Below are 12,641 nucleotides of genomic sequence, written 5' to 3' on the forward strand. Positions count from 1 at the left end.
GTTTGAAATCCGTTTTAATGGTGCACACAAGCAGTTGAATAATAACCAGCAGAATACATAATTTGAATTAAAAAAACGAAATCCGATTAGGTACTGGTAAATACGATATCTGCAAAAAATCTTCGCTTTTTTTATATAATTAAAGCCTTGTCAGAAAAACATAGCTCTCAGGAGATCCAGTAACGACAAGAGACAAAGGAAAACATTGAAATAGATAGAAAAGACTTCGACACTGCTAGTAAATATGGTGTAGATTTACATTCCAAAGCAATAAGGTAAAGAAAAGTTAACTTTTGATTATCGATTTGCAAAAAGACAACAAATATTTTCCCTTCATTAATGTATAAATAATAACCGCCTCCTGTTACTGTGTCATAGAGTTCCAGTCATATCTGCAGAGGCTGAAAGATTATTAAAAATATTATACAAAATAATGGGAAACTTTTTAAGGGAAAAATAAACAAAAAAATCAGCATCAGATTTAGATTAAAAAAAATCCTTGCAATCGGTAAATACTGTCACAGTGGATCTCAGAAACTGGGCAGAATTTGAACCAGAATTAGGTGGTGGGACACACATACGAGTATGTATACATAAATGGAATGAATACTGCTTAAGTGATTCCACTCACACCCAACGAAAAAGAGAATATCCCCTCCAAACTGATCCCATTAATTTGGCTTATCCGAGGCACGTGTAATTAACATCAGCTCGAGCCAAACTAATAAGCCAGCCAGTCAGCCAAGGAAGAAGGCCAGTAAAAAAAAGAAGTAGTAGAAGCCCAGCCCACAGTCAAGGCAGAAGCGAAAAGAGCCAAGAACAAGTCGAAGCGAAGCGAGATTAATGGATTTAATCGCGATGAAAGCGCGAAATTTTCTGCAAACTGTGATAAGCGGCAGCGATAACCGACGGATAAATTGAGGCTCATTAGGGCTGGGCGCTGGTCGCTGGCCGCTGGTTGCTGGTCGAACTGGAGCAGCCGCTGTTAGCCTATAAAAGCGCCACCCTGTCCACCGAACGTGCACAGTCACTTGAAAGACAAACTCTTCACTTCAAGCACAGACAATTCAGTCAGAAGGTTCCCTCAACGAATATGTATCTCCAGAAGAGTCTTCTTCTGCTCGTGGCGACTGTGCTGAGTGCGCACAGCATATGGGCCAGGAGCGCAGCACCCAGGCAGGCATATGGCTACAACATGCCTCTGTGGCAGTTGCAGTTCCCCGAGAAGCCTCCGACCAGCCAGGACCATCCCAACGAAGCCCCGGAGCCCCGACTCATTGGAAATGTGGATGTGGGCTTTGAGGATGATTTGGTGGCTGATCAACAGCTGCAACAGCTACTTCTTCTGTCGCCCGGCCTGAGTCCAGCCCAGTTCCTGCAACGCTATCAGCCCCGGAGTCAGAGCGACGTTGATGGCGGCCGCTCATGGCTGGGCCACTTTAATGGGAAAAATGGTGGCAGCAGCGGTGGCAATAGCGGTGGCACCACATTCGTTGTAATAACACCTGGTTCTATTCCAAATATCACCAATACCAATAACAACGTCATAAACAACACGGCTACCAATCCGGCCGCTGCTACAACGGGGGGCACCCGCATTGGAGAGTTCATTCGCAGCCCGATCGCATATCCGGCCAGCACGTACTTCCGCACGCGCCAGGACGAGGCGTCCTCTCTGCCATACTCCTCCGGCCTGTATGGCTGGAATGAGGCTGCTCTCTATGGGTCAGCCCTGGATGGACGTCTAGGAGGAGGCTTGGACGGAGGATTGGCTGGAGGTTTCAGCGGTTTGTCTACTGGATTTGGCAGTGGCGTTCCACTAGTGCCCATTACCATTGGCAACGAGGTGCGCTACGTGCCTCTCAACCTGCGCATGTTCCGCCAGCTGGCCAGCATCCCCATCAGAGAGAACGAGGAGCGGGAGCAGGACCGAGAGCGGGAGCAGGAGCAGGAGCGGCCTATCGTAGAGGATCTATCCGTGCCAATGGCTGACGATTCCGAGCCCGAGGACCTCATTGAGACTCTGACCAATGGCGCTGGTGACACCCCATCGATGGCACCACCGGGCTTTGGCCGCTTGGGCCAGCGGCTGAGGCAGCGTCCCATAATGAGGAGGAAGCAGCTGCAGAGCTTTGCCCAGAATATTCGTCGAGTGCAGTATCTTTGAGGCGGAACTCGGAACTTGGCACTCGGACCCCGGAACTCTGGAAATGACTTTTACTATCTAAGCACTTTTTTTTATATACTCTAAAGCAAATGTAAAAGAATACGTAATCGAAATAAAACTAGATCATCTTCTTCTGGACTACACAGAAAATGGTATTTATAATAGCAGAACTTTAATTGGAATTACAGCAGCTCTACGGATAGTTTATTTATCATAGCTGCCAAAATCTATAATCAGTTTTAGATAACTATATCTCGTTCGAACAAGCTCCGTCTTAATTTAAATAAAAAAAGAGCAAGCGAAAAATAAAGAAGTGCAATGCAAAACTTTTTTATACAAACGAAACTCTTCATCTTTATCTTCGGCTACGTCTATGTCTTTTTCTACTCCTGCGCCCAATAATATTAAGTTGATAAGTTTTTCCATTGCCCGGATGGAAAACTTTTCAATTTGTGAGGAGTTTTGCTTATTAGCCATAAACATTTTACATGCTCCCAGGCTAAAACTTTCAGCCAACAGCCAAAGTCAGACGCCAAGGCCCAGACCCAGACCCCGACCTAGACTCAGACTCAGACTCAGACTCAGACTCAGAAAAAGTGGAAGCCTTCTTCCAAGCGATTGTCCAATGAAATAGATGCGTAAAGTAGATCAACTTTAATTTGCTCTAAAAACAATTCAATCACTCAACAAAGCTAAAGGGAGATTGAGAGAGAGCGGGAGCGGGAGATGGAGGGACGAGTGCATTCGAGTGCTAGACTGTCAAATTATCTGGCAAATGTTTGCGGGGAGATTGAGGAGGCCTGGGCAAATGAAGAATTTCCAAATAGAAAATAGCAAATGGAAATGAAAATGGGAAAATGGCAAACGAAGGCAGGCGGCTGCTTCCACTTAGTTTTCCACTCCTGGGTGTACCTCTGGGTCGCCCCCTGACTGACCCCCTTTTGGGGATGTGTCTAATTGATGGCAACATTCTTACGCAATGCCTGGTTTCTAAGCTGTCTGTCTCTGCCTCTGTCTCTGGTCCTGTCCCTGTGTCAATAATACAAACAGAGAGATCCCTCCAGCCGCTATAGTCGTTATGCTCCTGCGGCAGGCAACAACCAAACCAAAGTGAGACACAATAACAAATTAAATAAATATAAGAAGCTTTTAAGTTAATAGAAAATTCTATAATTGAATTTTGTGCCAAACATCGGCATCCTCTGACCCACAAGAAGAGCAGAACCAGGACACTCGTAGATATATTTAATCAGAAATGCAAGCAAAATAATAACTGAAGATTGAACTGAATTGCTCAAAAATAACAGACACAAAGACACATTTTAACAGAGTAGAGCATATTAAATTATTGATTACATTTGGGTTGGGATATGGTGAAGAAACTTACGAATACATACGTATGTTATGTATATCAAAAGGAAAATGGAAAATATGCTAAATATACATAAACATTTGAGTGCAATTTTAATTGGCATTTTAAATTTCTTTTAAGCTTACTTTTGCTTGTAAATGTATTTTAAAAACTGTCTCTATCGAATAGCTTATATAAGCATTACATCTTCCAAAGCAAAAGTTAATCTGATAATTGAAAAGAGCCACTTTATGCCCTTTTCGTCAAATCAAAATACATTCAGGGAACATATGCAAATTTCAGTTAATTACAAGTTGAAGAAGAAAGCGGAAGGCGGAAGGCGGCGACAACTGGAGCCTTTTAGGTGAAATAATAAAAGCATTTTCCGATGGCAATTGAAAATCGTACCCCACAGACGCACTTGACCCATAGATACTCCTACTCGGACGAGTAAGTATACTTATTCCGACTGTGGCAGACCGCAAGTGTTAAAGCAAAAATAATAATAATGATAACAGCAAATATCCGACGAGGAGTTTAAGGAACGTCGAGCTATTGACACAACACTTTGGATGATTACAGAAAAACATTTTGCGACTTGGGTGTTAAAGTTGAAAGCAGCTCGACACGAACAGACAGATACAGACACACGTAGTAGTAGTGGTAGTAGTAGAAGTAGTAGTAGTAGTAGTCGGAGCCCCCAAGTATCTGAGTATCTCAGGGATCTTTATACTTGTCAGAACTGTATTTGTGCGAGTGCGTGCGAGTTTGAGTGTGAGAGAGTGTGGGAGAGTAAGAGTAAGTTCTGTGGGAAACACTTTTCAAGATTAAAACAAAAAGATTTAAGTGAATTATGTTAAAGTTATTTGCCTTGTGCGTCTCACGCACTCAGCTCCACACTCAGCAGTATGCGAGAGCCACATTGCCACAGATACGGATACTCAAGCTCATTCTCGTACTCGGTGCTGGGCCTCAGATACAGATACTGCCACGGATACAGTAAGTGAGATTGTGAGACCGAAACTCGGACAGAGACTGAGACTGGTCATGTAATATAAATATGTGCATAAAAATATATATGTAGATAGCTCTTGTCAGGCTACAGCCAGGCTATAGCCTGGCAGGGGTCTGCTATGGAGGCTGGAACACAAATTCGTTTATTTATTTATACAGTACGAATATACAGAGCAATGTTTTCCTCCCTGCTGCCCTGCTGCCCTGCTGCCCTGCTGCCCTGCCTGTCCCGAGTAGTATCTTTGAGATACGCTTGCACGAGTTTTTCCATTTGCCCGCCACAGATTTATGTGAAAACGCATGTTTATTGTCGAGTTTATTAGATTTGATTTACTACACACACACACAAGCAAAAAATATATAGATATTCGTAAATAATTCTACCAGAGAGAACTTTCACTTCGGCATCTGATAGATACATGACAGGCAGGCCCAACCTAGACACTGATACCGACTTCCCGTTCTATCTTTTATAATGATTGCATGTCAGCATCATCATCGTCATCATCATCACGCAAGGCGGGTGAAATTTTTTAATTGCACTCTGAGGTTCCAACTTATAAGAGGAGACGTCTCCATAGATGGGGCAAACATTGTGCCAGGAAATCTCGCAGCATGAAGATCCCTCAAAGAGGTATTTCCCTGCTGTTCGGCCTCACAATTCTGGCTGCCAGCAGCGATGCCCGACGAAGCGGTGAGTCAATGTCCAGACATAATCTTGCACCTTAATCTGTCTCCTTTTTGCCCCCCAAAGGCTATCGCCTGCCCCAAATGCAGGGACGAAGTGCTGGCTCCACCTCAGCCGCGACTCTACCTCCAGTCCCAGCTCCAGAGAGTGTGGGCAGTGGTCGAGATTTTCTGAAGAAATTCATGCTCTTGCGGGGCATGTTCCAGCAGCCGCCCAGCGACAATGTTATTGTGATCACTCAGCCCAGCTCGACCACAACCACAACTGCCACGCCCACGCCCACAACCACCACTACAACGACAACCACAACTACGACGAACAATAATGCCAGATCCCTGGATCGATCGCAGAACAGAAAGTCGGAAGATGAGCAAGTCTTAGAGCTTCCAGTGCCCACAATGACCGGACTAGACGTCCAAAATGGCTTTGACTTGCCACCAGACGAAGCCCATTTAGCCGGAACTCTGCCACAGCGAAAGCAATCGCTTCCCAAAACATACAAGCAGAAGATCAAGCTAAAGAAGAACTTTCAGGCACAGCAGCAGCATCAGCTCCGCTCCAAGAAGACCCATCATCATCGTCACGTCCACAAGAACCAGCAGATGAAAAAGGTGAAGCGACAGCTAAAGAAGAGTCCAAAGAACCAGCATCAGAGAAACTCAAATTCAGGCAACGAGCAGAGGCAATCAGCAGTCAATTTCATCGAGCCCTACCACAATGAGCTCTCCCCTGGGGCTGGGACTCAGTCTGTCTCCGACTCGCGTTTGCAGCGCATCTGGCGACGTCTGCAGCTGACCAACTAAAGAATCCACCAATTGAAACATACATATATAAACATATATTTTTTTTTGTCTTCTAGCGCATAAGTGATGAATCGATAGGTGTAAGCAGAGAACATAGAAATCATATATATAAATAAATAAATAAAAAAAATAAAGTAGAAATTTCTTGTTACTTTTTAAATGATTTTAATTATAAAAAATATCTTGGGAGAACTTAGATCGAATTTTTGGACTTAGAAAATGTTGTGAAGTTTTTTTACAATTATTCTATGAAATTAGAAAACAGGTTTCTGCTCCCGGGGATTTTTATACAGATTTTATACACAATTCTCGCAGCATTTGAACGGGTTTTCAGGTAGTTCTTTCTTAATAGCTTTGCAGAATTAAGTTAAGCAGGATGTTGAATATTCTATGAAAGATATTTCAAGTTTTGCTCATCTTTGAAATTTGTTGTCTGATCTGACCTTTGTGAAACATTGAGAAAAACTCCTCAGACACAGGTTTGGGAAAACCCCTTAGATACAAGAAAAATGTAGGCTTTCATGTGGTAAAAAGGCATGTGGAAAATGAAATCCACTCTTGTCATGTTTAAGAAGTTTTAAATTTCACTTTGAATATTTGAGTATGTCTATGTATATGCATATAAAAAGTACTGTAAATAGAATGTTGTTGACCCTGAAAGTTTTCGCGTCGAACTGAAAAAAAGACAGCGGACGCCGAAAATCCCTTTTCTCCTTGAAGAACAATTGTTAAAACAGAGGGAGATGTAGCTCTGGCAACGGCTTGGATTAGGCCAAGTCAACGACTTGGCGCAGCAGTCTAAGTATATACGTTATACATATACTTACATATACATACAGTATATATACAAAGAAAGGGGGAAAAGGGCAGACAAAATATGCGAACACGATATCCTGGCTGTGGCAAGTTCAAGGATGTCTGGCACGCTCATGAACTCGTGACGCGGCGCGAAGCCGGACCCAAGGTGCCATGGCACTCAAGGGAAAGGAGTGAAATAAAGGACCTGTCCCAGGCCGTGGCCCTGGCACGGACCGATTGTTCGTTTGTCTGCCTTTGTGCCTCTTCAGGGCAGCAGACTTTGCCCCCCTCTGCAAATACTTATACTCCTTTTCAATGCAAGAAATTTGTGAAAATTGGCAAATTACGCATAAATAGCGAGAAGCCGAAACAATAAAGAGAAAGGACAGCATCGGGGGATTTGAACCCGCGTCTACTGCTTGACTTGGTGATGTGGGGCTTGGTTCTGTCGGGTTAGATGAAATCAGATACCGCGTGGGTCGAGTGGGTCGAGCGGGGCGGCAGACCAAGAACTGGTTTCCGTCGATTGATTCGCTCTGATGAACCTTCTTCGGGTTAGAGGTCAGTGCACATCGGCTGGTCAGAATTGGATCGAACTGGACAGACAAGATCTTCGACAGGTCGATCGCCCCAAAAAGAGCCTAAGGAAACAAGAAAGCTTGAACCCTCAGGCCCGCAGAATAACAAACAAGCAAAATAGAATTGATTGAAGGGAAACGGAAGGAAAACATAGCATTTCCGACGATGTAGAAGGCAAGATTCTGGGCACACTTCATATAATGCTGTTTCCCGGCCCAGCAGCGTCGACAAAAGACTCCCGTTTGGCGTCAGAAAATATACTTCCTTGCTCTGTAATTTACTCTTGTCCTAATAAATTTAAGTGACTTCGGGGATTTTTTTTCGAGCTCCGTGAATAGCCCACTTGATTTTAGGGACTCTACAGGGATCTGTAACAATAATAATAATAATAGCGAAATGTTTTTGATTTGATTATATCAAACTCAATGTTAATTACAAATGCCCCTACTATTTTTTACACAGTGTTGCCAGACCATAAGTCTGAAAAAAAAAAATACCATAAAGCCTAAGAACAGCTGTCATATGAGCAGAACATAAATAGCATATTGAAGTTATTTGCAATCGCTTGTCTCCGTGAAAAAAATCCGTAATGAACCCATCGAGAGATTTCTTTTCTCTTATTGAGCAGATTAGTGATATTTTGGTAATGTTGCATGTAAGCGCTCTAGTGGTCGATATCTTTGCCATAATACACAAATTTCACCTTTTTCAATGTAGCCCGCACCAGCATCTTTAGTAGACTCCGACGATTCGGAGGGTGAGCCGCCACGAAAAGTGAGATGCGTTTCCTTCAATCCTTTGCCGAAGCCAAAACACAAGGAGCACACCTCAATGGAGACCGTCGACAATTTATCTAAGGCATCGCCAGCCTCTTTTCTGCCAAAAATCAAGGATGTCGATATGCTCAGTACTAGACCCGTCGATAACGGTACCCTGGGAAGCGTGGTGCTCAATCCGCCTACTTTTAGCCACGTGCTTCGTCCGCTGACTGAACAGCAGCTGGCTGGCTTTCGCCTGCAACCCGGACCGCTGACGGGCCAATATCTGGAAAAGTCTTACTCTGACGGTGACGACGAGCCCAATCAGTCAAAGGAAAACATGGATCACTAAGTACAAACAGCGAACCAGCGCATATCTGAAGAAGTGGGATGACATATCGACATTGCTACAAGAACTATAAGAAATGTACACAAATAACGATAGGGCAACAGTTGATAAATAAATCATACATTTGATAGCAACGCTCATTGTAGGCGGTACAAAATTCAGAATAGAAATCAAATTGGGCTTAGCCCGAGCATGAGACAACGGCAGAGAAGCTCGTCATGGCCCAGGGGTCTTCTGCCCGAGTCCATGTTGGCAGTAGTGTAGTGCTTATGGTATTGCTGTACGGCTACTGCTAGATCGCTATAAGTTGTTGGACTGGTGCACCATGGTAATGGTGCATGAGTTTCAGTCTGCGCGAGTCCACGATGAGTGTAAGACCCCTACCGAAATTGAAACCCATCCAGCGCCATGTCTGGTATACCGGATCGAATCGCATGTGGCCAATGCGCATACAGTTGTCCAATAACTGGTCGTCGCTCAACTGCCGCAGACTCCTGTGGAAATACGGAAAATGGACAATCAAAATCCATCATCTTGAGACTTGCCAATGATCTTACCTCTCCTTTGAACTCCTTGGGTATTATTTTATCGTTCTAAAGAGTCCTCAATTCGATGTAGTGATTCGGGAGGAATTACTTGCGAAACTTCTGGAACACTGCCAGTGTAAACAGCTGACAGGGCTGCCGCTCAAAGTAAATTACTTTTATCGGCGACTCAGCGAAATTAAACTTTAATAAAAACAGATTTGCACATTAATATATGATTTTCTTGAATTATTTAACGCATTCAACAACAGAAAATGAAAAATATGCACATAATTCTTAAACAAACATATCTTTTTATTTTGATTTATTAAGTTGCTATAAATTTACATTCAATAATACTTTAAACTAATTTGACCATTAAATGTTTTTCATGGCGTGAGAAAGAACTCCAGAAAATTCTAAAATAGAAAGGGCTGAAAGTAATACATATATAAAAGTATAAAAACTCTCTTCCCTCCATTTTCATGTTGATTTACACATTTTTTTGGCTTTCCCCTCCAGCTGTGGCAGTGTTAAAAGGCTACAGTATATATACACAGTATATACTGTATGGCTAGTGCTTTTAATATCGAATTTATGACATATTTGATCGCTTTCCTACCCTAGAGTATACTGCACCTGCAGTGTACGGTCACCTTGTCCTTAGCGAACCTGGTCACTCTGTCTTTTTGTGGTTATGTGAGAATTTTTCATTCAGTTTTCTTTGTAGGAAAATAAAATTAAGCTCGTCGAAATCATTTTCTGATGGCGTCCATTGATCCGAATTTGGAAATCACTGATTCAACGGTAAAGTTAAAGACCACCCTCGCTTTGGGAAATACACCGGCCTTTATCATCAAAGTCTTTTTACTTTTCAATGCAGAGTTCACCAAAATCAACGGCCCCCTGCAGCCGAGATAAAACCTCGCCGACGATGACGTCAATTTTTGGGCCCAATAGACCGAACAACGAGCAGTCGCAGCCGTTCTACTTGGTCAGGGAGCCACCAACCAGGGCTAAACTTACAGGTGACAGGGACTTGCTGACCGAATTCGGCCTCGAACAGGCGCTTCACGAGCTCAGGAAAGAGAATATTCAGGAATCGCTAAGCTCTTTTCTGCCCAACATTCCTGAAGTACTGCAGCTCAGTACTCATCCGGTGAGGAACGGTACACTGGGAAGCGTGGTGAAGAATCCGCCAACGCACAAAAAGGCGATTCGTCCATTGAATAAACAGTTGGATGGCTTTCGACTGCATACAGGTAAACTGCCTTCCTGCTGGAAGGAGAAAAGCGTACATTGCTCCCAAGGAGATGGTCCCATTTCAACTACAGGGCAGCCAACAACGCTGCCAAACTATGTGGTACTGGACACTAAAGAGAAGAACGATAATTCAAATAAAAACCAGAAGATCATGGGGAAACAGCATGGAGGCGGTAAAGCCACGAAACAGGCTGCAGACCTGTGCAAGGAGTCCATAAAGAGTATTGCTATGAAGCGTAAGCAGAATAATGCCAACGGTGGCCAAGGCAAAAAAAAAGAGAAGAAAGAATCCAAGGAATACATTGTCAAAACTTCCCAGAAGAACAAGCGTGGGAAAAGTGCGACCCAGCAATCCCTCCGAGCGATTTCACCAACAAAACTGTTGCAGTATTGCGTGCAGGCTCTCGGAAAGACGCGAAAGAATTTCAAGAGACAATGATGAGAGAGCAGCCGATGGCAAACGATCATAGTGGCCGATGCCGCTATATTCTATGGTCCTTTGAATTCTCATCAGATGAACCAGTAACTAGCAGACAGACTTATCAGGAGCTGCAATTTGAAACTAGAAATTAAACTGTTAATAATATGCAAATGCTTTTCAAATATTCAGGTCACATTTTCTATAGTTCCTATAATATGTTTACAAATAAAAACAATAGCTTCACATTCAGTCCAGCAAATGTATTTCCCTCAAAACTCATGCACCTTGGACACAAATTCTCTGCCTAAGCGAGTTCTCAAGTTTCAGACCAAAATCACAATCAATACGTTGAGCCGTCGTCATGGCTCCACGGACACGTCATGACTCCATGTGCTCCCGCTCCCGCTCGCACTCCATCTCTATCCTCGTCTTTGTATGCTTTTTGTGGTAAAACAGTGGGAGCGGAAAAAGCAGAGGCAATGGAGTGGGGAAAAGGATATTGAAAAAGGCGCCGCATAGAAGAAACTTTTTTCATTTTTAGTTTGTCAAGTTGGCACAAAAGGCGGCGGGGCCGCTCCAAGTTTCTCCACCAAAAGCTTCTGGCATGGGAGGGGACAACTTAACATTTGCACGCTCAAATTTGCAACGCCACAAGACGAGCCAAGGGTAAAGGGGCGGGGTCCGTCGAGGGAAGTACCAAAGTTGGTCCCGACTCCCCTTTGCTTTGATAGGCGGCCAGACGTATGTACTAGGCTGACGGAAGCGTTTCCGATCCCATAAAGTACATCTCCCGCAAACAATGATTATTTTTTTTTATTAGATACCATACATTAGGTACCATATGTACATTATATGAGCCTATAAACTTTGACGCAACTTAAAAAATTCAAAAAGCCCTATACATATTTGTTGGTTAAATTGTTTCAAGTTGGAAGGATACCTTGCACATAAACAAAGACGAAATTCTGATCAAGAATATCTACAAGTAGACACTGCGTAATTTTAAATCTTTTTTGAACATTTTAGGAACAATTATTATATCATTCAATTCATGATTTATTATAATGGAGGAATTTCTCCCTACTATAATATCGTATAGAAAGTGGGCAAGAAATTAAGAAACTATTATTCAAAGAGAATTACATATGGAAATTTGGTCAGAGACTGCCCCAAATATGCCCCAAAACTAATCACGATAAACGAATTTCGTTTCGGGTAAAAATTACTGGAGTTGAGATTGAGTGGAAAATTTGGCACAGGATCAAATTTTAATTGAATATCACTGACCACCAACTGGACTACAAAAAACCTCTATTTTCACGTACATATGTATATGTGCATACATATGTATATGTTATATATACGTACATGCATATATTTACGAGTATTTTACAGAATTAATAAGAACTAAAAATATGCATTTTATGAATTAAATTATAAATTCAAAATCAAATTATCATACTGACTATTAAACGTTCTTTATCGATTCAAAAAATATATAAAAACAACAAAGTCCAAATTTCAGAGCACCATGTGCATTCACTCGACTCAAAATGTTTTCTTTCCAATGTATTTTATGGAAATATCTCTATTGGTTCAGTAGTTATGGTTTTTACCAGAGGCCCCACTGTGCCACAGAGATGAATGAATGCGTATCGTTTATGAGCCAAAGCACACACAGATACACAACCTTCTATAGGAGGCGTGGCAGTAGGCGTGACAGTGGGCGTGTGCATATATATCTATATGTATAAATTGGTAGAAATTATGCGCGAGTGCGACAAAAATGAAAGACCCGGAAACGAGGCAATTCAAAGGGGTTGCGGCAGGTGCGGTTTCATTTCGAGGGCGAGCCGCAGTGGGAGATGTGGCCATACAAAAGCCATTGTATAATTGCATTTTAATATGATGACTGCTGCAGTTTTA

At 42.7% G+C, this 12,641-nt stretch overlaps 4 protein-coding genes across 5 annotated transcripts; all 4 read left to right on the plus strand.

Moving 5' to 3' along the window:
• The first annotated feature begins 1,036 nt into the window (after positions 1–1,036).
• LOC4814940 (uncharacterized) lies at positions 1,037–2,323 on the plus strand. The gene has a single exon (XM_033383104.1). It carries the CDS (start codon positions 1,094–1,096, stop codon positions 2,165–2,167), a length of 1,074 nt encoding a protein of 357 aa, XP_033238995.1. The 5' UTR covers positions 1,037–1,093; the 3' UTR covers positions 2,168–2,323.
• A 2,678-nt stretch (positions 2,324–5,001) lies between these two features.
• On the plus strand, positions 5,002–6,026 carry LOC4814751 (anaphase-promoting complex subunit cdh1). Its single transcript, XM_001354617.3, has 2 exons — positions 5,002–5,226; positions 5,287–6,026. Exons 1-2 carry the CDS (start codon positions 5,148–5,150, stop codon positions 6,021–6,023), a joined length of 816 nt encoding a protein of 271 aa, XP_001354653.3. The 5' UTR covers positions 5,002–5,147; the 3' UTR covers positions 6,024–6,026.
• Positions 6,027–7,898: 1,872 nt separating this feature from the next.
• LOC6901272 (mediator of RNA polymerase II transcription subunit 19-like) lies at positions 7,899–9,263 on the plus strand. Of its 2 annotated transcripts, none has more exons than XM_002133937.3 (2): positions 7,899–8,055; positions 8,118–9,263. In XM_002133937.3, the coding sequence occupies exons 1-2, from the start codon at positions 7,990–7,992 to the stop codon at positions 8,508–8,510; spliced, it is 459 nt and encodes a 152-aa protein (XP_002133973.2). In that variant the 5' UTR covers positions 7,899–7,989; the 3' UTR covers positions 8,511–9,263. The 2 variants fall into 2 exon arrangements, with proteins under 2 accessions (XP_002133973.2, XP_015041540.1); XM_015186054.2 differs by having other exon boundaries at positions 7,912–8,043.
• Positions 9,264–9,682: 419 nt separating this feature from the next.
• Positions 9,683–10,969, plus strand: LOC6901271 (mediator of RNA polymerase II transcription subunit 19-like). The gene is made up of 2 exons (XM_002133936.3): positions 9,683–9,838; positions 9,915–10,969. Exons 1-2 carry the CDS (start codon positions 9,797–9,799, stop codon positions 10,731–10,733), a joined length of 861 nt encoding a protein of 286 aa, XP_002133972.3. The 5' UTR covers positions 9,683–9,796; the 3' UTR covers positions 10,734–10,969.
• The last annotated feature ends 1,672 nt before the right edge of the window (positions 10,970–12,641 follow it).

The sequence above is a fragment of the Drosophila pseudoobscura genome, chromosome X, assembly GCF_009870125.1.
Source record: "Drosophila pseudoobscura strain MV-25-SWS-2005 chromosome X, UCI_Dpse_MV25, whole genome shotgun sequence".
Lineage (NCBI taxonomy): Eukaryota > Metazoa > Arthropoda > Insecta > Diptera > Drosophilidae > Drosophila > Drosophila pseudoobscura.